We start from the raw sequence: 24,209 nt of genomic DNA, 5'->3' as shown, positions 1-24,209 counted from the left end.
GTAATCCAATCTAATGCAATCAAGGTCAAATGAAGATCAATGGTGGTCACGGCCGCGGCACGATAGTGGTCACGGCCGCGGCACGGCAAAGGCGTGAAAGTGCAAGTAGTATTGCTTTCGCAATAAAAAAAAATGCGCACTTGTTTAGCGCCCAAGGCTTAATATACGTAGTTCGTATGATAACAGGGAAGGTCTCTTCCAGAGATGACTCCACGCGCGTGACTCCTGAACCTGACGACCTGCATCCCCATGAATCGAGCAGTGGGCGAGGCTCTCCTACCCCAGACGGCCACGGTGTTGAGAAGTGAGTGACACTGTTTGGTTTCGCTTGCGAAGACCTGCAACAAATGTGATACAAACAAACAGAAAACGACCAGGTATCAGCTGGAAGGAAACGGCAGAGAGCGTGACTGAACGCGGGTAAGGAAAAAAATAACAGTATCGCGGGATAATTCCGGAGCCCAGATTGTCGTGCCTACCTCTGAAATAGTAGGGAAATTGATACCTCGATCGGACACTTGTCTATGCAGAATCTTTCTCGTCGCTTCGCGGCTGTTGTATTTGTTGCTGAACAACACTTCCAACGTTGTCGGAGAGAAATTGTGAAAATTATAAATTTGTAAGATAGCGTTACGAAAATATTGAAGGTAAACGTTCATTCTTCTGATATCGCGTGTTGCGTAAATCAGAGAAAATCGAAAAAAAAATTCTCTCGGCCTAACCGCACGTTTGTTCGGGTTCAAATTTCGCACAGTGGTTGCATCTGGTGGTCAGTTTTGTTTTATGCTACATTTAGGTGGAGTACTTGCCTGATTCGGTCAGAATTATTTGGAAATCCCCATCGTCTGCAGCGACGGTGAGCCAAAACCGAAAGCCATCGCATCAATGGTACTCGTGGCGCCATCTCGCGCCCACCGGAGGAACCTAGTTGTGCTAAGTTGGTGAGCAAATATTTTTGCTTGGTGCTCTCTGCTGCGAAACAGCGCAAGACATCATTTAAAATACGGTCGTACAGCGATCAAGAGAAGGCCATGGCCGTGGCTTGGCTGTGCGAGTCCAACTCCTCCCCCCGAGCCCTTCCCGGGAGAGGGCTCGTTTCTCCGGTGGGTGCGGGGTGGCGCTACGGGTGCCATTGCTGCGAAGAGTTTCGGTTTTGGTTCGCCGTCACCGCAGACGATGCGGATTAATTCTGACCGTATCAGGCAAGTACCCCACCTAAATGTAGTATAAAACAAAACTCACCCCCAAATGCAACCTCTGTGCGAAATTTTAGCCCGAAAGTTAGGCCGAGAGAATTTTTTTCGATTTTTTCTGATTTACGCAAAATCGGAATGTAGCAAAATCATTCTTTGAAATGGTTTCTATAGTTCGCATTGAATAGTTAATAGTGCCATAAAAAAACAATGGGGAATGCTTTCGACGATAGCAAAAACATAAAACGAAAAAAAAACAACGTAAGACTGCCATCGGTGATCTGCGGATATATTGATGTTTATAGTGAAATCTAACATTATATGAAAAAAAAACATCGTTCACAACCTGTTTCCCGCTCCAAAATACTTTTGTCGAAGACTGTTGGTTAATTCTGGTCACCCTGTTTCTGGTATGACAGGCGAACTGAAGGCTACCAAGTAATGTACCCCAGTAATGAGATTCCCAACATGAAAAGAAGAGCGAGCCCTTCAGAGGGGTCACATGTTTTCTAAATCAATCTTTACCTCATCGTATTTTGTGTCCGATATAAACACAACCACAACTTAGGAAATAACATTCGAAAAGGACACAGCGCATATCGTGTTCTCGGTGCAGAATATGCTGTTGTATATTTTATTTTGAGTAGATGCGTAATGGCAAGCGGTCACAAACCATGCAGTGTGCATACAGTGGTGCACACATACACTCACTCGAGGAGTCTTTCCTGTGCGCAGCTTTTTTTTTGCACAAAGCGGAGTACCTAAACAGTGCATTTAGTCTAAAGTTCGGTGTGCATACAGTAGAAGTATTTCGTAACGATTTATTTCGCAAGAATTTGTGAGCACAGGTGAACACTCTGAGTCCTTTCTTTTCTCGTGACACAGAACGACCGTGAGGATTGTTTACAGCTTTCAGCATTGGTTTTAGTACTGAACTTGGAAGAACAGAGTTTTGGAGGCAATGCATTTAAAGCCTGGTACAGATTGCGGTGGCGAAAATTGCAAGCGCGTCATTGTGACACACAATTATGCCCTACCCTTTAAACATGTTTTTAACGTGAACAGTCGAAGGTTAACTCGAGTTCACTAAGCGACGGATACCTGCCAAGCCGAAGAGGAGTTCGAAATTAAACTCAGAGAGTTGTGGAAAACAGCGATGTATGGTTGTTTGCTAGTTTTGTGGATATATTGACAGCCTTGAAACCAAAAAACAGTTTTAAAAGTTAAATTACCAGTTCATATCTTTATGTTCTAATTTGTTCCAGCTAGCACCTTGAAATCATCTAAATATCGATATATCAAGATATACCGAAAGCTTCATTACAAGTTCACTATTGAAAGCACGGTAAAATTAGACGCTATACGTCTCGCTCAACAAGGTAGGAACAAATGATCGCCATCTTATATCTGCCTTTGGAGCATAAGGAAAGCTAATAAAGCTAACAGTCATTATTATGATTAATGTGTATGGTTAGATAGAGCTTTAAAAACAAAGGTTGGTAACAATAGGTCTATAGTCCGCGGCATCCTGTGTTTTTCTGGTGACCAATCTCAACGCTGACCGCGATCAGTTTATTACCGTGGGACTATATCAAACAAAAAACAGCAAAATTCTTGAACCCACAATTTCGTCTAGTGATTGGCTTATTTTTTACGTAACAAGAAAAGCTTCAACAAAAGGACTGCTCTTTCTCAGACAGGAATCCCATGTAGCAGTGGCTGCAGGCTTGAATTGCATCCGACTGTAGTAGCGCTTGTGAGGCTCGCATTTATACTCCGCAAGCATTTGTGGAGTCCCCTACCATTCAAATATTCCCCGCCCCGGAACGCGCAAAAATAGTTTGTTAATGTCAGCTGAGTGAAAAAAAATTGAATCTTCTAAACTGTTTTGTGTATGACCACAGCAGCTTCATTTTTATGAATCATTTTACATACTTTATTAGGAATATCTTACGCCGTTCTTGGATTTCAAGAGGTTGTGACCGAATTCAATAAATAAATTTTATGTTTTTTTCAGTTTGATAGTCGTGCGCATGGGAAAAATCGAGAAACTTCAAATAACAAGCTTATATTTAGCATCATTTACCAGCTAATAGAGAAATCTAATACTTCAGAAAGGTAACTTTTCCCGTGGTTGTAGGCTGCAGTTCAGAAGTGTATTGTATTTATCCGCTCCTATTATGTCCATTTTAGTTATGAAATCCTTTCAGGTCCCGGACTCGCTAACTCCGGCAAACAGCTAGCGGAAAATTGCGGCATACCTGATGTCGTATATAAAGTGTAAGCTACAGAAATATTTCCGAGTTTTGCTTTCATTGCCCATTCAGGCGAACGAAACTTTGCGATACCATGCTTACCATCCAGACCATGACATTCTAGTCGTAATAAAGAGGAATAAATGGGCTTGGACAGGGCACGTAATGCGAAGGCAAGATAACCGATGGTCCTTGAAGGTAAAGGAGAGAATTCCAAGAGACGGCAAGTGAAGCAGGGGGCGGCAGAAATTTAGGTGGGCGGATGAGATTACGAAGTTTGTGGGAATACGGTGGCCGCAGTTGACAAATGACCAGGTTAATTGGAGAGACATGGAAGAGGTCTTTGCTCTGGTGCATTATTCTTCGTACAAAAGCTAGCGCAAAACACGACACACACAAGAAAGGTAGACAGGACAACGCGCTGTATTGGAAAGATACTCAAGTAACACTTGTTGCTGGGCTAGTTGGTGCATTATTCTTCGTACAAAAGTTAGCGCAAAACACGACACACACAAGAAAGGTAGACAGGACAACGCGCTGTATTGGAAAGATACTCAAGTAACACTTGTTGCTGGGCTAGTTGGTGCATTATTCTTCGTACAAAAGTTAGCGCAAAACACGACACACACAAGAAAGGTAGACAGGACAACGCGCTGTATTGGAAAGATACTCAAGTAACACTTGTTGCTGGGCTAGTTGGTGCATTATTCTTCGTACAAAAGTTAGCGCAAAACACGACACACACAAGAAAGGTAGACAGGACAACGCGCTGTATTGGAAAGATACTCAAGTAACACTTGAGTATCTTTTGCGCTAGCTTTGCGCTAGCTTTTGTACGAAGACTAATGCACCAACTAGCCCAGCAACAAGTGTTACTTGAGTATCTTTGCTCTGCATTGGGCGGAGTCAGGCTGCTGTTGCTGCGGATGGTGATGATGATGACCCACACGTACGATATAGTGCAGCGGCGGCGGAAACAGGTGCTTCCCTTCCCGATACCTTGAACCACTCGGCCAACGGCGTAGCCTCTCGCGCTACGGGCTCTAAAATTTCATGCTTCATAATCTTTGATTTGCTATTCCATTCTTCCCAATGCTCAATGACAGTTGCAGTGAGCAGTTGTTGGCAGCTAAATCGTCGCCGTCGCATCTTAGGTGAGGATTCTGTGCTTGCAGTTGCTTACTGCCAGCACTGCGAGATCCGAGGTCGAGCTATAGAGCCGGATGTGTCAGGATATAAAGGTTCATCTATATTGACACTGCGCAGCTTTATGTAACCGCCTACGCAGCTTTGGAGGTGGCCAAGACGTCCTATCTCACTGCTAAAGCAGATAAGAGTGTACGAGAGCAACAGGTATTTGAAGTGCGAAGCCATGAGATAAGTTGGTCGCTCTACCCACTACGAAAGAGGGCAGTGGCTGGACTCGACAGCAGCGACAGTGTTAGAATCGACGAGCGAAAACGAGTGCGCGTTTAATGAAAGAAAACGCCGGTAGCGAAAGCTTCTGAACCTGCGAATGAATCCAGGGAGAATATTTTCGCTGCCCAGCTCGGACAATACAAGCTAGTCAGTCAAAAGTTCCGACCAATTCCCGAATGAGGCTACCACTATCTGCAAGCCGGGTTAGGACGTGCTATTCGATTTCATTCGTGCATTTCAAGTTGACACGAACGGTCGACAAAGAGATAGGCTAGAAATATTTGTAGCCATTTGTCTGTCAACAAAAGGGTAACTGCAGTGCATAAAGCACGGAATGAAAGGCGTCAGGGTTGCAATTCAGGAGATCTGGTAAAAGTGGTGATGATATCTTTCAGGGAAGATGAAACCCTCGTGCCCGCTGAAGGCGAAGACCTCTCATCACTGGACGGAGAGTCTCCTACCAAAGAGGACGACAACACTGAAAAGTGAGCCGCGACCAAAGACGTTGCTGTTCACAGACCTTTTTTCCTCAAGGAAAAAAGATGCTTTCTTTGCAGTTGTCTTCTAATAAAGATATTTATATAATATCTTTATATAAATAATAAAGATTTTTATAGCTCCCACCATCAGCAACCTTAGCTCCGAACTTCGACGTTCGAAACCGCCGAAAAAGCATGATGACGTCGACATAGTTTCTATGTCAAAACTGCAGTTTAAAGTAAATGAAATGAAAAAAAAACTAAAACATGTCAGATTTCTTGAGGAAGGTCCCAGATCAGAAGAATTATGAGATCAAGTGCGCATAATCCTTAGCCTGGCTAATAAGGTCATGTTGTCTTGAATCTCCGCGGGCCAAAAGCAGGCACTTTAGAAGAGAGTCGGAAAGAAATGGAATGGACTGACTGGACGGGCCTACTCTAATAGAGAGCAGGGCAGTTGAAAAAGGAGGGGTCCGAACGTCGTTGGAAATGGAAGAGTTAATTTGACGGTTTGAATTTTGTCACTTTTTAATTGTGGGAAATGCTTAAATTTTATCATTAATAACTGGATGCTTAGACGGTATATATTGCAATGAATTTGAGTTTTTTGGCAGTGACTTCTGGATTTGCTTTCGGAGGCCAGAATACAGTACTAGGTTGCAGGGTGGGACAACGAGACACCAGACTAGAGGATGTGAAAATCTCGGTGTAGCTGATGAGCGCTTGATGTGTAATAATCCACGGTTATGAAAACATAGCACACTGAGCAAGACTTCAATTTCTCCCAGGGTGTCGTGAAGAGCCATGGCTCGGCGCCTTAGGCCAAACAACCATCTCCTTGATGATAAGCGTAGTGCATTGAATAATATTTTTAGGTAATATAAAGTGATGTGTTCTCTGCGAAGTGGCGCATAAACGCACCAGTGTTCAGGTATAAATTATTAAAGAAGGTATAAAAGCGACCAATATTTCCGCTCTGTACTGTACAGTTACTTGCTGAACACCACGCTCTGTAGAATTTGTAGCAAGGATCAAAATGTACAGAAACGTAGGCTCCAAAGTAAGGTTCAAAGAGCAAGCGTTTAGGTGTCAAATAGTTTCTGGCTAGGAGTTGTTATCGAGCACCGTCAACATAAGCAAAATGAAGTGTCAAGGTTAAGCACAAGATCCCTCTGTGATGTGTTAGGCACGCAAGAGCTTTAGTCGGCAGTAAGCGAGCATCCTAAGAGGAGCTGACTCTGCAAAAAAAAAAAAAACTAAATCGATGAACATGGCTTTCCGTATTGCATTTGAAGAAACGAAGAAGTGCTATGCTGCTTGCGTATTTGTTTTCTCCACTTCTTGATAAACATGAAAAAAGAATCGAGTGGCATGTTTGCCAGTAGTAGCGGTTGCTATGCGCCAGGTACCGTCTTTGTCAAAAGTAACGAAGCTGCAAGGTTTGCTTCTAGCTTGTATAGTGGAGCCCTTGTGACATTCCTGAAGATCAAAAGGTGTTGGAAGGTAAGAAGATCCCCAGTTCTCGCCTTTAACGGCCATTTCAGCTTCAGGAAAGCTGTAAGGACTCCACTGTACGAGCGAAAAGCAAACCACGCAACCTGGTTACTTTTGACAAAGACTGTACATTGTATGATGCACTGATAACAGCGCAAACTGTCTCTTGCAGTGACGATGCAGTGCCCGATGCTTCTGATGAAGGCGACCTCCTTCTCCAAGAATCGCAAGAGGAAAAATGCGGGCCACACAAGAGACCGATAGCAGGAAAGAGTGAGCCTTGATCTAGGGCTCAGACAACATGTCCTAATCTTTGTATTCATTAAAGAGGCTTATACTTAGGGTCTCTGTTTTTTGCAGACAGCGGTGTATATTTTAACGGGACAGCGATAGAGTGTCCGTGCACCAGAAAATCCAGTGTGGCCGTTGTGAGCGAAAAATTACGGGCATGGCTCGGCAGGTGGTCCCCAGAGAGCAACTAGGAAGCAGGTGGCCCACCTGGATCATGTGACCTTCCGACGTCTTCACAACCTGACCGCCACATTGTGAGCAAACTGCCCAGTGTGGCAGGTGACAGTTAAATTAATTATTGGTCGCGCGAGGTTCCTCGAAGCTCGGGACAACCTGGATCACAAAAGTCCAAATCGCTTGGAGCACCTGCCACCGCAGGGCAGTGGCGCATAGCTTAACCGCTGCACCACTGGGCCAAGAGGGATATGAAGACTCCCAGAGATCTGTGAATGTAAATTAGAGAATGACCAAATTCGCATATATGGGTATTAACTCATTAAGCCATTGCGTGATATCCTTAAAGGTGCACTGAAGAGGAATCTGAACTCGCCTTTTTGCCGCGGGAACTCAATCTACACGTTCCTAGCATTCTTAGAAACTTCGACTTATTGTTCTGTGTGGCCGATTTCCCTAATTAAATTGGATTAACGTCCGGCTCCCGCCTTTTTTTTTGTTTCTCCCCGTATGGGGGGCGGAGGCGACCAACGCATGGAGTGCCTTTCAGCCAGCTCCGTGGAGGCTTTTCTTTCGCTTTGTTTTGTTTCGTAGGTTTCCGCGGATAAATAGTTTCATTCGGAGATAATATAGCCGCGAAACAAGCCCGCAGAAATATAAATACGCGCGGACTATTTGCTTTCGCATATTACTACGTATTACTCCGCCGATGGCAGAGAGGCAAGCCTCCTCGGGGCTGGCTGAAAGGCTCTCCACGCGTAGGTCGACTCCGCCCACCGTACGGGGGAGAATTAAAAAAAAAAGGCGGGAGCCGTACGTTAATCCGATTTAATTAGGGAAATCGGCCACACAGGGCAATAAGTCGAAATTCCTAAGAATTCTCGGAACGTGTAGACTGAGTTCCCGCGGCAGAAAGACGAGTTCAGATTCCTCTTCAGTGCACCTTTAAGGCGGAGTTGAAGTGACCCCTGCAGTTTTCTCTTAAATAATACATACACCGCCCAAAAGCAAATGATAGAGGACATTCAACACTTTCTACTAGAGAGCTTCCTGAATATACTTAGAAACTACAGGATACAGAATACAGGTGGGAAGGTGGAGACAAAAAACTAAGACGGGCATGCCGGGTGACAATGTAAGGATAGATGAACCAAGAACAATACATGATACAAACAGCCATTACAAAATAAAACATAAAACAAGATAAATCTGGGAAGCCATGCAGTGCAACGTAGCCTCCATTTCTTTTTTAGAAGCCCCATTGGGCCAAAATGCGTCATGAGTTTTAAAATTCAGGCGTGGGTTTTCGTCGCGCATGGCTTTCGTGCATTGGTTTCGTCAATAGACCGGAGAATTCCAATTGACTAAAGTGAAGTGCCGTCACCAGACCGGAGCGTTTCCACTGGCAGGGGGAGTTGCCAGGCCGGAGCGTTTTCATTGGCTGAGGGATGGAAGGTCAGCCGCCTCACGTGACGTCACCAGACCATAAGTGATGTCCCCAGGCCGTACGTAGATAACATCAGTTCCGTTAAAACGCGAATTGTAAAAGATAATACTATTGCTCATAATAAAGGCTAATGCTATGCCATTACCAACAAATAATTGAATTAAGTTCCCCTGTGAATTTTTTTTATCTCTTGCGGCCCATTGCAGTGAGTAGCGTCCGCCAAATTGGGCCCGGTGAGTGCGGATGGCTCTTTCGTTGAAACACACTCGAGAGCTCTACGTTATGTACCGCGAGAGTGCGATCACCAGTTTTTGCAGAAAAATGTGGTATAGCTTCGACTCAGTTACATAGCCGTGCATTCTACCTTGGAATCTTTATCGGGAGACTTAAGCTCTTAATTACACCTTCTATAGTTTCCTATGCCATAATTTATTCAATTTAATTCATTTAATGGCCACCACCTGCCCACATTGGCATCTAGCGGCCACCTGCTAATGTTGGAAGTGGCGCAATGGAAAATCCTCCTCTCCACATTTAGGGAAGAAGAGGAAGGGGCGAATTGCGATAGAGATAAAGAAAAGGGAGGAAGCAACGGGTGGCAAGATAAGATTTCGCTATTGCGTATTAGCGCTGCTAGGATTTTTTTTACAGCGAATGATATAGATTCCACCGCCAAATGCGGGCTAATTGGCTACACGTGAGTTCTATAACAGCCTTCAATAATGTCAGCCTTCAGAACTAGGGATAATTCTTCAAGCATTAAAATAATTAGCAGCAGTTGTAGTCGTAGTAGTAGTGATAGTGGCGTTGTTTGGAGAGAGCGACCACGATCCCTAAGTCGATACGGCATTGGGCTGCTTAGCAGAAAGACGAAGGAATAAATCTCACCCACTGCCGGCGCGTCTGGGTGGAGCCCAAATTGAAAACTTCCCCCAGTTTGTGTGACGTCACACGCAATCGCAGGTCCCTACGACGCCGAAGTTAATTTCACTCCCTGCCCGCGTGTTGATCCCACATTATACTTTGAAAACTTGCTCCTGCGTCAATTCCTGTTCGCCCGCCTTGTGGGGAGGCCACGGTAAGAATCAGTAAACTTTTCTTGCTGGTTCATAATATGCTTTTGAATAAACGCTATACCTGCTTGAAATTGCTCAATAAAATTAACTGGGGCACGTAAGGAACGTCTGTGCGACTCCTGCAAAAGCATTGCATATTTTATTGAAATTCTATCCTTTTTCTATTTCAAATCCATTCCAATTATATTCTAAATATTGTAAAATTCGATTCTAATTCTTTTCTAATTCTATTCTATTCTATGTTAGTTTGTGCAGTTGTAAGTAATAATACTGAATATACCTGGTTAAAATTTAGTATTTTACTGCCTTTGTTGCAGTATTTCGTGTCGGTGAACCATGTAATTCTCTCACTCTAATATTACTGCGCGACATTTCGGACCTACGCATGATGTCATTTTTTTTCAGAGCACACCCCAGGAACGGTCTTGCAAGCTACGTTGCAGAATACTTGTGCCTACCAGAGAGGGCTGCGATAGTTTACTACATCCTTTTCTCAGCCCTGCTTTCATGTATTTCTTTCTTCGTTGTTTTGCAACTTGATGGAATTGTATCGGTGATATTTGCAGTATTTATTGCTGCACGAAGAAAGGGACGAAAATGTTCTATTAGCTTATGTAGTATGCAGGAATGCATACAAACTTTTAAGAGATACGTGTCTGTACAATTTAATATGCAATTCACAGCTATGGCACCGTCATATAAGGATTAGGACAACAGCCTTATGATGCGGAATTTCTTTGAATTTCAGGCTTCTTAAAAATGAAATAATTCAGGGGGCACTTTGACTGTCTAAAGTGCGTAGAGGCGAAAGCGTTTTCCGCACCACTTTGCCTATGTGACACTGGTGACGTCACCACTGGATGACTTCACGCATAATTGATGACGAAGTAATTACAAATTACTAACTAATGACTAGTTACTGATTAATTACGCAGCACTAGTTGAGTGCTAATTAATGGCGCTTAAGCGTCGCCTTTAGGAGTGGAACGCGACAGCGTGCTGCAGCGCTGCCAGGGAGTCCACGGAACGCCACCATCCGTTCGGCGCGATGCCTTAACCTTTGAACGCAACGCTTTTTGAGGAAAGGAATTGGTGCTGTAATTATCTGTCATCTCGGTGGACACCTGAACCGCACCGTACAGGAAGGGAGGAAGTGGGAGTGCAAGAAGAAAGAGGGGCCGTAATGAAGAAACTGAAAATTGTATTTGAGGAAAGGAAATTACGCAGCAACTGACTCACATATCTCGGTGGACACCCGTCAAAACGCGGGCACATCTGTCGACACGGTTGCCGATACGGATTGCTAACGACAGCATGAGGCATTAAAGGCTTTCGCCTTAATAATAAAAGCATAAACCTGGCCAATAATTGAGACATCTTGGGGAGCCGCTTTGTGGTTGCTCAACAGATTTGTAAAAGAAAATGCATATTACATTAGAAGCCGTTCAGAAAGGCACAGCTTTGGTGCGCACTGCGAATATGATGATAGAGCACATGTATTGTCGTAAGAGAAGAAATCAGCCACGTGCTACAAGAAAGCAAAGGCGAATAATACCCCTCAAAGAAGGCGCCGTCCAGCCAATAGCTTCGTCCAGTTCTGGCTCTGCAGCAGAGGCAAGGCAGGAAAAGGACAAGTGCCTTTGTGCGGAGCGCTAGCGACCACGCACCCTCTTTTCAACCCCCCCCCCCCCCCCCAACCTCCTCGAGACCTCTAGACCGAGCAAGTGGGCTCGGCAGACCAGGCGGCGGCATGTGGCCTTACGCACCCTTCTTCTGTCTAACCCAGGTTTTCCTGCTTGGTCATGCCGGAGCGGACTATCAGCACAACTTTCATCAAGAGCCTGATGACATCACGAATCTGGCTACGTGCGTCACGCCTACAGCGCCGCCGCATCAGCATGTGACCTCACCGGACATCCCTTTAAATAGCCGACCGCAAGAATTCCACTTCAGTGGGCTCGGCAGACCAGGCAGCGGCATGTGGCCTTACGCACCCTTCTTCTGTCTAACCCAGGTTTTCCTGCTTGGTCATGCCGGAGCGGACTATCAGCACAACTTTCATCAAGAGCCTGATGACATCACGAATCTGGCTACGTGCGTCACGCCTACAGCGCCGCCGCATCAGCATGTGACCTCACCGGACATCCCTTTAAATAGCCGACCGCAAGAATTCCACTTCAGTGGGCTCGGCAGACCAGGCAGCGGCATGTGGCCTTACGCACCCTTCTTCTGTCTAACCCAGGTTGGTGCCTATTATTGTACATTTAAAACTGATTGCCGTGGTATCCTGGTTCTGCCTTGCCCCCAGCAGTGCATTCGTATCGCATGTGATGTATACCTGATGTGCGAGTTGATGTTGTGTGGCGACGTCGAACTTAATCCTGGCCCCGAGACAGACTCTGACAGTATGAGCACGCAAGAGATGTTGAAGCAACTGATTCTGGGACAGCACAAACTGACAGACGAAATGGCAGCATTAAGGACGCATAACGCAAAGATGGAAAAAATATTGTGCGAATTCACTCAACAGCTGGATTTGTTAAAAGACCAATCAGCGCGTGTAGAAAACCTGGAAAGAACAGTCACCTTCCTACGCGAAAAAATTATTGACTTGGAGGACAGAAGTAGGCGTTCCAACTTAGTTGTGTTTGGGGTAGAAGAAGACAGCGATGAAACAGAATCTCTCCTTAGGGAGAAAGTTATTTCTGAGGTTTTTCAAGAGAAGCTTGGTGTGACATGCAACTCAGTCGCCAGAATCCACCGTATTGGCAAAGCTGGGAAAAAGCGACCCGTCATATTGTTCTTCCAGGACTTTAATGAAAAACAAGAAGTAATGCGGAATGTCCGTAAGCTTAAAGGAACCAAATATTCGGTACAAAATGACTATTCACGTGACACGCTCAGAATAAGAAAACTTTTATGGGATAGTACAAAAATTGATAGGGATCAAGGCAAGAAGCCTATTCTGGTGCATGATAAACTAAAAATGGACGGGCAAATTTTCGCGTGGGATGAGGCCAACAATTGCAGAATCAAGATACGAAATGAGCCGAGTAAAGAGTGACTCGCATCACCGCTTGTCAAGGAACTCAAGCTTCTTAACATAAATGCGCGCAGCGTGGTAAATAAAAGCGATCATCTTGAATCCATAATTCTAGGGTATCAGCCACACATTGTTGTAATCACAGAGACTTGGTTGCACGAAGGAATTGATGATGAAGATGTTTTCCCTCCCCTTTACCGGGTGTTCCGTCGGGACAGATCTACCAGAGGAGGTGGTGTTGCCGTACTCGTAAAACATGGCATCGACACTTCTTTCCTAACTCAAATTGAAAACCATGAAAGCCTCGCGTTAAAACTTTCTTGTTGGGGACGGTCCTTTCTAGTAATTGCAGTTTATAGAGCTCCCAATTCCCCCCCGCAGTTTCTACGTGAACTGTCTGATTTCATGAATGATTTTCATCATGACAGAATCTTATTAATTGGTGATTTAAACCTTCCATCAATTAACTGGGACAAGCCCTTTCTTAATCCCGATCATGCTGCTCATGAAGAGCACATATTTAATATGTTGAGACATGACTTGCAGCAAGTAGTGAGGCAGCCAACACGTGTACAAGGTTTTACTTCTTCTGTACTTGACCTTATCTTTGTAAGCTGATCTATTAGTGACTACCATGTTTCAATTGAGCAGGGAATTTCCGATCATGATTTGGTCCATTGTTCTTTCCCAGTCCATATTGTTTGCAAAAAGCCTGTGGCCAAAGTCTGCTATGTCAAGGATTTCTCGCGTGCGAAAGATGAGAGCGTGTTGGATTATTTAGATTTTTGCCTCAGCAGTTTCCGAGGCAGTAATGCTGATGAGCTATGGAATAAATTTAAAACACTATGCACTTACTGCCTTGAAAACTGTGTCCCTAATAAAATAATAAAATCACGCAAAGCCTCTTCCTGGATCACACGTGAAGTCCTGCAATTGAAAAGAAAAGTGAAACGTTTGAAACGTGGAGGCGCCAGTCGTTCCATTATTCAGTCTTTTCAACTATCCCTTAATGCAGCTGTGAGGAGCGCTAAACGCCATTACTTTCAATACAGACTGCCTAATTTCATTCGAACTTCACCTGAAAAATTCCACAGTGTCTTTGCTAATGCAAGTGGTGAACACGGTCCTTTTGAAATGCCCTGTACTATGCCTTTTGTTACGATATCAAGACCTGGCATTGTTGAATTGCTCCTAAACCTGAAAACTAAAGCGTCGCCAGGCCCTGATAAAATTCCGAACGCTTTCTTGCGCCGGTATGCCGAAAAGCTTTCCGAGTTTCTGGTTGTTATTTTTCGCGCATCTTTGTCATCAGCTGTGATTCCTTCAGAGTGGAAAACTGCACGTGTTGTTCCTGTTCTAAAGAAAGGGGACGCAGCACTGATATCAAATTATCGTCCCATCTCTCTCACTTCAAGCTGTTGCAAATTAGTAGAACACATAATAACCAAGTTCATCATCGGTTTTCTTGACGATAACAATATCCTTTCTAACGTTCAACACGGGTTTAGGAAGGGCTATTCTACTGTAACGCAACTAACATCGGTTGTTCATAGTTTCGCATCTGTACTTGATAAAACCGGCGAGGCTGATATTATTTTCATGGATTTTAGTAAAGCATTTGACCTCCTCTCCCATTTTAAATTAATTGACAAGCTTAAACAAGTTGGTCTTCCTAACTTTATAGTTAACTGGGTTTCAGCTTACTTATCTAACCGACAGCAGTTTGTTAGTATTGACGACCATTATTCACACAGCCTGCCTGTCTCTTCTGGTGTTCCCCAAGGAAGTGTCCTCGGTCCCCTGTTATTTTTAATATATGTGAATGACATTGCAAAAGTAGTTACTCATCACGTTCAAATCCGGCTGTTTGCAGATGACTGTGTTTTGTTTAATGTAATTACATGTCGTGAAGACCAACTATTACTCAATTTAAACCTAAACAATATTCTGGATTGGTGCAACCAGTGGGACATGAAACTTAACGCTCAGAAAACCGTATTTATGAGATTAACCAAGAAAAAAAACAGCCTTTTATACCCTTACGCTCTTCCATCATTTCCACTTTCGGAGGTAACTGAATATAAATATCTTGGCGTGACGATAACTAATAATCTAAGCTGGAACAAACACATAAGTAACGTATGCGCATCAGGGTTTCGTAAACTTTGTGTCCTCAAGCACAAACTGAAGAATGCTCCTGCGGACTTGAAATTTTTAGCCTATTCATCATTAATCAGACCCAAGTTAGAATACGCTTGCATTGTCTGGGACCCATTTACTAAATCTAACATTCAAGCGCTTGAAATGATCCAGCGCAAGGCCATTCGATTCATCTTTTCAAAATACCGTTCAACCGACTCACCTACTGCCATAATGCGAGCAAACCGAATTCAAACATTGCAGGTAAGATGTAAAATACTCAGATTAAAATTTCTTTTCCTTCTCAAACATAACAAGTTGTCAATGTGCCCGGATCCCTACGTCAAGCCATTTTCCGCTCCACGACCAACAAGACATCGCCACTCTGATTCAATAACTCCATTCACCGCCAGAACTAACCTATTTAAATACTCCTTCTTCCCCCGCACCGTAACTGAATGGAATGCTTTACCTTTAACAGCACTATGTGACATTGACTCCATTGAAGAAATAGAAGATTGACGCCATCTAACTTATTTGCTTTGTGTTTCGAATTTTCTTTCAGTGTTTTATTTTGTATATTCATTTTGCACTGTATTGCCCCTCCTGCTAGGGCCCAGAAGGGCCTGCAGTATTCTGTAAATAAATAAAAAAATAACAAGCAACCCACAATCCACACGGTACGGAGGAAAAGGCGCTTCTCCATCCCTTTGTTGCCGAGTCTCTGCCTATTGATAACAGATCGCGGTCATAAACTTGAGATATTAGACAGTTTTAGTTCTACATAGGTAGAACCTTCGCGTACGTAAACGTGGGCAGTCTACGTAGCGTACGCTCGCGTCGCTTCGTACAGTTTTAGCTACACGTACAGGACGCAAACTGTGTAGATCTTCATATAACCTAAAAAATGCGCAAGCATGTTATGCCACGCCATCTAGTACATATAAACAAAACTAATTATGTTTAGTTGAGCTACTTGGAGCCGAGCCAGGCCAAGCCACCGTGCAGGAGGGTAAATACTTTCCACCTTTCTTCTGCCAAAGTTGAAGCGATTTCACTCCACCGCACTGTATGTTGCATGCTACCTTCGAAGGGGTTGCATTCCCTTATGTTCCGCAGCATATCTAAATCATCGCTTTTCGAGAAGTGAAGGCGCGCTGGTGTCCCACTCATGTTGAAAACGTGTGTGTATCGAGCCAAAACGTGCATCGTTTTGATTTTCCCGCTGACTGTGCCGAGAGTATCGCGATATCCCGCGAAGTTTCGAGCCTCGCGTGGTCTCGCGAGACCCTCGACGCTCTCGATGTCTATTGCCATGACGACCAGAAACGCTTCTCCGTCAGGCTTAGGAGCCGCTGAAACGGATTTCTGTCTGGAAAACAAAAGCTAGTTCTCACCTTAAACTTCAAGCGAGAGCAAGAATGGGCCAACTGAAGGTAAATACAACAGTTTTCCTGCACCATACCACGTCCAGGGATTAGCGACGAAGCTGTATTTACTCTGAAGCGGGCGGGCAGGGCGCCGCCATCTTGCCAATGCCACGTACGCAAGCAACGTGAAGACATGCAACGCAAAGATCTGAATCTCACGTACCTCCGTGAGACCCACGCAGACACTTCACGTTCTGCGCATGCGCACTGGTGACCCGTAAGCGCTCTACGTACGTGAAGCTTCTACGTACGTGAAACTAAAAGTGTCTATTCTTTAAAGGGCATTCACCGCTGCATTACTGAGCTTTAACTGACTATAATATTATTTAGATCGTGCGTAGAAAGACCAACATCGGAGATACTGAGCTGAGTTGCATTCATTTCTGCTTCTTCAGCGGCACAAAAGGCGGTTAGTGCGGCTTAAAAACTGCTGCGAAGCAGCTAAGCATGCAAGATGAAGCATTTCACATAAATGTATTAAGTGTGATTTCCACTTCATTGCTTAATAGTTTTTCCATATAGAGTCCTAAGTCTGCCGCCATTTTTTTGCGGGTGACTGGGAGTAGCAGCTCGAATTTTTTGTGCATTCGTAAAGACCGCGTTCTCGCTCCCTCTATCTGGCATCCAGGCTTGTCGTATTCCACTCAGGCCGGCTGCATTCATTAAAACAAAGCAATAATGCCTTCCTTTTTTTGACATGTCTGTTTGCAGAACATCAGATAACTGAATAGCAGGGGCTAAAGAACATCGATTAGCCGGGACTGCAAATGTGCTCTTGGCGCAGATGAAGTAAAATTCATGCGGCTGAAAGTTGTCCGCATTGGGGATTTAGTGAGCAGTGAAAGATTTCACACCTTTCCTCTGGCGCTTATCACCACAGACAGCAGAAAACCACCACCGTGCAGATTCTCTTGAAAGGGCCGCTGCCTAGATTCTAGACATGATGATGGTGTAGGGGCGATGCTTTCTGTCAGTCTCTTGGGAACAGCTGGCCATATTTACTTCCGAGGTTTTTTTTACGTAAACTTTGCATCAAAGGGGGCGTCAAAATAATTATCTGCACTTTTAGTTTGCTTATGTTAGAACACTGAATTTATCGAAAAACTTTGATTTCTCTGGTTCCCCGCTTAAAAGGTACCATTAGCGTCAAATGAAGCGCCAACGAAATTACTGAGACCGGAACACGATTAGACAACTATCATCTGCTGAAGAAGAAATACAACAGTAGTCAGAACTTCCACGCACCAGTCTTCGCCCACTGAAGTAAAATTAAAGGTGGGCTAGTACCCTGCCTCGCTGATTTTAAACTTTGGAAATGGGCTGTTCCAGTTTCAACACTTTGTTCGTGCTGAACTTGACGCTGACTGTACATAAAATATTGGCAACTAGCATCCACCGAAATGCAGCACTACAGGTAAAAAAAAAAAAAAAAACCTGTGAAGCGTTTTAAAGAAACTGCGTAGTTGAAGAAAAATTCGTCCTGGTGAGGGAATTAAAACCGGGTTAGTCATTGTGCGAAGAAAGGTAATCAGAGCGGCTAGCACGAGGTAGGGCGCCGCCAATTTGATCAATACTTCTATGTGGGAATATAGTTTGTCCAGTGTTTTAGAAAATTCCGTAATGTGAAGTAGATTAGCGTAAATGCTTTGCGGCAATATCTCCACCTTGGGGTTTCCCCACAACAAATAGCGTACTTCTATAGCCTCTTTTCTGCAGATTGCTATTCAGAAATATTTTGTACAAATTTTGCTATTATCTTGAACTCCCTAAGCCCTGTCGCTAACGTAGGAAATGATGCCAGTAGTTCTGACATGGTCACCCATTTTTTTTTTTCTCATTACGTCCTGTCTCTCTTTTTCAAACCTTAGCAAGTACAACACGGGGTTCGTTAAGAAAAAAAAATGAAAAGGAGCTCATCTAGAATATTCCTAGCGATGTTCATATGGTAAGCAATTCCTTTTGCATACATTACCATTATTCCCATGAGCTTTTTTCGTAATACGGCAACAGCAGAACATACAGTAACCAATCGCGCTAATGGAAAATGTGCTTCCCTTTACACACAAACAAGTAAGCGCGCTAGTTTGCATTATCATACATTTCAGAAATTTTTTTCGCTGGATAGATGTCAGCGCCTGCTTTATGGTAACATTAATTTATTTCGCCTAGAGTTCCGAAACCAGTGTGAATTTCTCTGAGTGGCCACTTTTATTAGCATTCACTCGTTTGGGTAGATAACTAGCCTTCGGTATTTTCTACCAGTTGAGCTCATCTGGGCTATTCCTGAAGTTTGTACTCATGTCTGTTGGTTTTGTTTAATAAGTAGTGCCTGAATATCGCACTTTACTCAGGCAGATTTTTCGCGTCACCAGCGTCATTGTAAAATGCCTGTAAAAGTTGAAAGCTGTTGAAAGCTTAGGAGAATATATCCTAAATCAGCGGCTAGGAAAAAAATATTTGTTAAGTTATTCACATGTGGTGTATGAGTACAGAGCATGGGTCGTAGTGTTCATTGCTTAGCACCATTTTTCTTTCTGGAGGCATTCCTTTTTAAAAAGACATAGCTTTTGATCTTTCACTTTGTATGGCTCTTAACCATATTGGATGCCATTTTTAATGAACGAGGCATGTATACGTTAACGAACAGAGAAAAAAAAAACACAGACCCCGTGGGAAAAACCACAGGACGCATATATGAATTACTCTATTGTCTTCGTGTGTCTTCATAGTTTTCTGATATGAATTCTTGCCAACTAGCTCAACTTGCTACCTTATTCTGCCAAGAAACTAAGCGCAGCCAGCACCTGGGTGGATGCCAATGAGTTATTACAAATCTCTTCCACCATAAGCTTGCCGTCCCGGTTAGCTCAGATGGTAGAGTGACTGCTCCGGTGAAGCGGTGGTCCGGGTTCGAACCCTGGACCAGGACGAACTTTTCTTTAACTGCGAAGTTTCTGTGAAAGCTGTTCAGCTTTTCTTTGTAGCCATTGGTTGCGCTTGGGTGGATGCCAATGAGTATTACTCCCTTAATACAAATCCCTTCCACATTGGGAGATTCCCCTAAACATTTGACCAACACTGTTCACACTTCGAGTTAATGATAAATTCGCTCTCGTCCTACTATACGATTGCCGTCCCAGTTAGCACAGTTGGTAGAGCGACTGCTCCTGTGAAGCACGAGGTTTTTACAAATGTTGACTCGCTTTAAGTCTGCACGCTGCGCCGTATAACGCACATGTCGCGCCACATGTAGATTGATTCATAACCACAGGCAAGGGAAGCGCTTGTACTTTCTCGCCAAGACCGTGTTTTCAATTATGCTAGCGGCGGGTGTGGCACGCTCTCGAAGCTTGGCATTAGGGTATGTCGGGATCGGTTGGCTAGAAGCGGAGAATCTTAACACCTGTGCAGCATGACGTTAGGAGGTAGTTATATGCGCAGTGTCGCTGAAAAAAAGAAACACATTTCGCTCCAGCGCCGTGGTGATTGACGACTTACGGTGTGCATTAGAGCGATAGCAAGGGGGCCAGACTTCTAATAAATGGTAGTGAGATGTACTAATCTTCCGGCATCCGAAGCTTGCGCTCTCAACTATGCAAAGCCTTCTCTATCGAAACTTTCTCTTGGTAGTTACGGCACGTTATATTAGGTGTTTCACCTAAAATTTTACGCGATTTTGAAAAGTAGAGTTTTCTAGTTAGAAGAGCACTTTTTTAGGCATCGCACTGTGCGCCTTATAGTGCATCAGAACGCAGCTAAGACGTGCTAACTGGCAGGGTGGTTAAGTAATAAGAACTAGTTAACTTTTTAACTATTTCTATTAGGCCGTTTAAATACTTAATGGCGTGTAGCCCACCGTAAGGATTATACACATCAGTTTTTAGGATTTCGCAGCGAAGTTATCCTCGGCCCTCTGGCCAAACAAACTTTGGTTATTTCGACGAGCTACGTGCACAGTAAAGGTTGGTTTGCCTGCAACCTTCTCGAAAAGGAAATTTTGGCATGGTGTAGCCAGAATTTCTTGGGACACAGCGCCGAAGGTAACTGCGTTTTTGAAATTCTGAAAACTAATATGAATATTACTTGCGGTGGGCTACAAGCCTCGCAATAATTATGGAACCTAGCTGTATTTTTTAAAAACTACTCAGTATCAGCTAACCATCCTTCTACTTAGCATGTCCTAGCACTATTGTGATGTGCTACACCCCTGACAATGCTATGGCGAATAATCGCTCTTCTAACTGAAAAGGCGATTTTTAAGAATTGTCTAAAATTTTAGGTTAAACACCCTGTACAGACGTGGGGCTGGTGGTACAGAAATACTTCGTTGCACTATGCTTGCGGTAAGATTTGTAGTATAAGGTGAGCACGAAGAAGGGTGTTCTCGGAAGCGTTGTTCAAAAACCAGCCAATGAAGCTGGCTGTCTGAGCTGAAGACAGATCGTGTGCTTTATATTGGTTTAATTACGAATCGGCCTCAGTGGCGTTGGTTACTGAGAACATTTTTATCTCATTTTTTAGGGGGATGTCACCTGTTCTCCATCTAATTTGAATTCACCTGCGCATTCTTGCATAATAGAAATGGCGAACGTTACGCTTTAGATATGGATTTCAAACAGATATGTGTGTACCATTTAAAAAACTAAAGCGTGATAAGATGAGGCTGAAAACGAAATAAAACGCAAGAACGATGGTTTGGTTTGGTTTATGGGGTTTAACGTCCCAAAGCGACTCACGCTATCAGAGACGCCGTAGTGAAGGGCTCCGGAAATTTCGACCACCTGGGGTTCTTTAACGTGCACTGACATCGCACAGTACACGGGCCTCTAGAATTTCGTCTACATCGAAGTTCGACTGCCGTGGCCGGGATCGAACCCGCGTCTTTCGGGTCAGCGGCCGAGCACCATAACCAGTGAGCCACTGCGGCGGCCAAACGCAAGAAAGAGCAGATCGAATAATTTAGTGTGCATCGAGCACATATATATAGAATAAACTAAGCAATGTTTTTTTCTCGGCAAGGGACTCTTCTATAAACTGCTCTAGAACGTTTGTTTCATTATTCGGAATTTTTTCTCGTTGTTACAGTGTCACAGAATGTTGGATGGTGAATAGTGTGAAAAAACTATAGCTTTAAGGCTGCTAATCTGGCATGGATATGTAGGCACTAGTTTGCACACCTTACATTTCTGCAAATTTATTCAGTTAAAGAACACCGATGTTCATTATACTGCTGTTGAATTATTTTTGCTGACGCATGGAAGCCTGTACAGCTTTCTCAGATTTACATCGGCGGCAGATGTGCATCGGCTCAGCTCCTTACGGTGCAGGCCCTGAATATTTTTGAAAGAGATGAGCTGTGCGGGGTTATTCCTAACCTCCGTACCGCTCTCTCTTGCTCTTGTGGAGTACGTACGATCGCAGAGCCTTCCAGTATTAGGCCCATTTCACCAATGACCAGCTCCATTACATATTACCTAACGAGACTTACGTTCTAGAAGCGCACATAAACTTTAAAAGAACGGCTATCAATTTAGTCATCACGACTTTTTATTGTGGTGAACCCGCACTAAACATTTATCAAATTTTTCTACGTTTTGTTCAATTGTTGACGAAACAAAACAGAAACCATGCTAATGTGTAGTAGATAATAATTTTTAACTTAAACTTGTATACAGCGTTGGGAGTATAACTTTGAGCACGCAGAAAATGAATACGAACAAACGCTGACAAACACCACGACACCTAAACCACATTTGTGGCCAATTATTAAATTTATTTATCACCCGGAGCTGCTTGCACAACACACACTAAGGTACAATATTCTTCAGTAAAACTTCCCACCGCTTGAGAGAAGGTAAAGTTACAGGAAAAAGCAATACTTTCAAGGCGACAGGTGGAACATCACGACACGAATCATTACTTTTTTTTTTTTGCAAAACGATGTATTTTTTTTAATGTGCGACAAATGGCTCCACCATTCTGTCTAGCAGCGAGTTGAAATATTGCAGGAATTATTGGCATCGTGAGAATAGCTCCAGACGCTTTGAAAAAAAGCTTGAAAAAGTCGCTCAGCAAACGAGGATGAGGGGCTGCAAGGAAATACGCTACGGTAGAGAGAAGAAAACATGGCCATGCAAAAGGCTAGAAAAAAAAAATGTGGAAGATACTAGATATTGAAAGGAGTAACGTTGACTTAGGTTTGTTACAGATGAAAAAGGAAAGGCGGGTGAACGAAAACGTCATCGTCGTTGTGAAGCTTTTGTTGTGCACGTTGTAACTAACAATGTCTTGCCTGCAATTTTGTCCTACCTATCGATGACCGGCCTCTGCGTCGCGTTGCAGAGCGTATACGTCGTTATTTTCAGCCTATAAAAGGATTGCGATAAGGCTCAGCATCCCATAATTTCTTCGTGTACAACATGTGCGTGTTGCTGTTAAGTATCGTTGTTCGCAGTCCTCTTTAGCAGAAATGTGCTGTATGCCAGATATATAGGAAATTATATTTCAAGCTTTTCTTCCGAGAAGCTAAGGCAACATCCACTCCTATTTTAGACAATCTTAGGAGAATTTTAGGCAATATCCACGAAGCTGGCTACATATTGCACGCTTGTGACGGTCACTAGTATGCATCGATGCTCGTGATTCATCCCGTCCGCGTGCAGGGTGGACAACCGCGTCGTCTGCTACGGCCTCCGCCATCTTGTGGCGAACTCCGTAAACAGCCAACGAGCATTGCACAACTCAATGTAGAGTTCATGGCAAAAAAAAGATAGGTCTTACTCCGCTAAGAATCTGGAGAAAGTAGCAAAATGAGCATCGGCGGTGAAAATGGTCGCCGACTGACGCTGTATAATGTTTCATTGTCAATATGAAACTGACGACTCCATTTATTGGCAGCAGAACACCACGTCCCCGCCGGCCGCGCCAAGACGTTTTGGCTGGCGGCTGAATGATGAATTTGAATAGAAAACAGTACTTAGCCAGAGGACACAGGAAGTAGTGGCATGACATATCTTGCTTCCAAGTCGCGTTTTCCACTATCGAAGAGCTTAGTTACAGGCTGTATGCTGCCACGCCAAGTGAAAAGCAGTGACGGTGATATGACACAATTGCTCTACGGCAGGAAGAATGCCATCATTAAGGGAAGTTCTACGAATGTTAAATGAATAATTCAGCGGTTGTGTGAACTGCAGGGAAAATTACACTTTTTCGTTTGATTCTACATTACCCGCTTATTCCTTACTGCGCAACTATGCCCTTCGGCATAAGAGATCAAGGGGATGTAAGCAATCACTAAAGAAAGCGCTCTACAGAAATATATCTATGTTTGCTAGACCTCAAACGTGCACGTGTGAGAGTCAGAAAATGACTGTCAGGGCGTCCCGTGTAAAACATACGCGACTTGAGCGGGCGCCAAGAAGCACCTTAGACTCACTTCTGGCGACCGCAGAATACCAGATAAGGGCAGATCGCTACGTGTTTAGAACACACAAAGGAGGGAGAGCTAAGGCTGATAAGAAGCAGATGTTTGATCCCGGGGGTTGTCAGCTTTATGAGAGGCCCATGAGACTGAAACGACCGCTGTTCGTCAAGGATACCTTCGACGTTCGCCATAGCGCAGTCCAGGAGAATCGGCGGGAAACCCTTCTAGTCCCACACGCCTGTAGAGACCTCGTTGATAGACGTGACCCGGTTCCCCACAGTGAAAGCATAATGGACGTTGGTGGGGGTGCGCCACACCTCAGCTTTCCGCACAGATGGCCGATGAC

General features: G+C 44.0%; 1 protein-coding gene across 4 annotated transcripts in view; it reads left to right on the top strand.

Annotated features, from left to right (window-relative positions):
- Positions 1-7,181, top strand: part of LOC149328710 (atlastin-3-like) — a 49,785-nt gene extending 42,604 nt beyond the window's left edge. For all 4 annotated transcript variants that reach the window (XM_089559668.1, XM_089559667.1, XM_089559666.1 and 1 more), the window contains 3 exons: positions 203-304; positions 5,263-5,352; positions 7,013-7,181. In XM_089559668.1, the coding sequence (XP_089415794.1) occupies positions 203-304; positions 5,263-5,352; positions 7,013-7,124 (304 nt within the window). In that variant the 3' untranslated portion in view covers positions 7,125-7,181. The remainder of the gene's footprint in view (positions 1-202; positions 305-5,262; positions 5,353-7,012) is intronic.
- Positions 7,182-24,209: the final 17,028 nt, after the last annotated feature.

This window comes from Amblyomma mixtum, chromosome 9, assembly GCF_055824585.1.
Source record: "Amblyomma mixtum isolate Tamu chromosome 9, ASM5582458v1, whole genome shotgun sequence".
Lineage (NCBI taxonomy): Eukaryota > Metazoa > Arthropoda > Arachnida > Ixodida > Ixodidae > Amblyomma > Amblyomma mixtum.
Note: the sequence above shows the minus strand (reverse complement) of the source record. Positions and strands in the feature narration are given on the sequence as shown.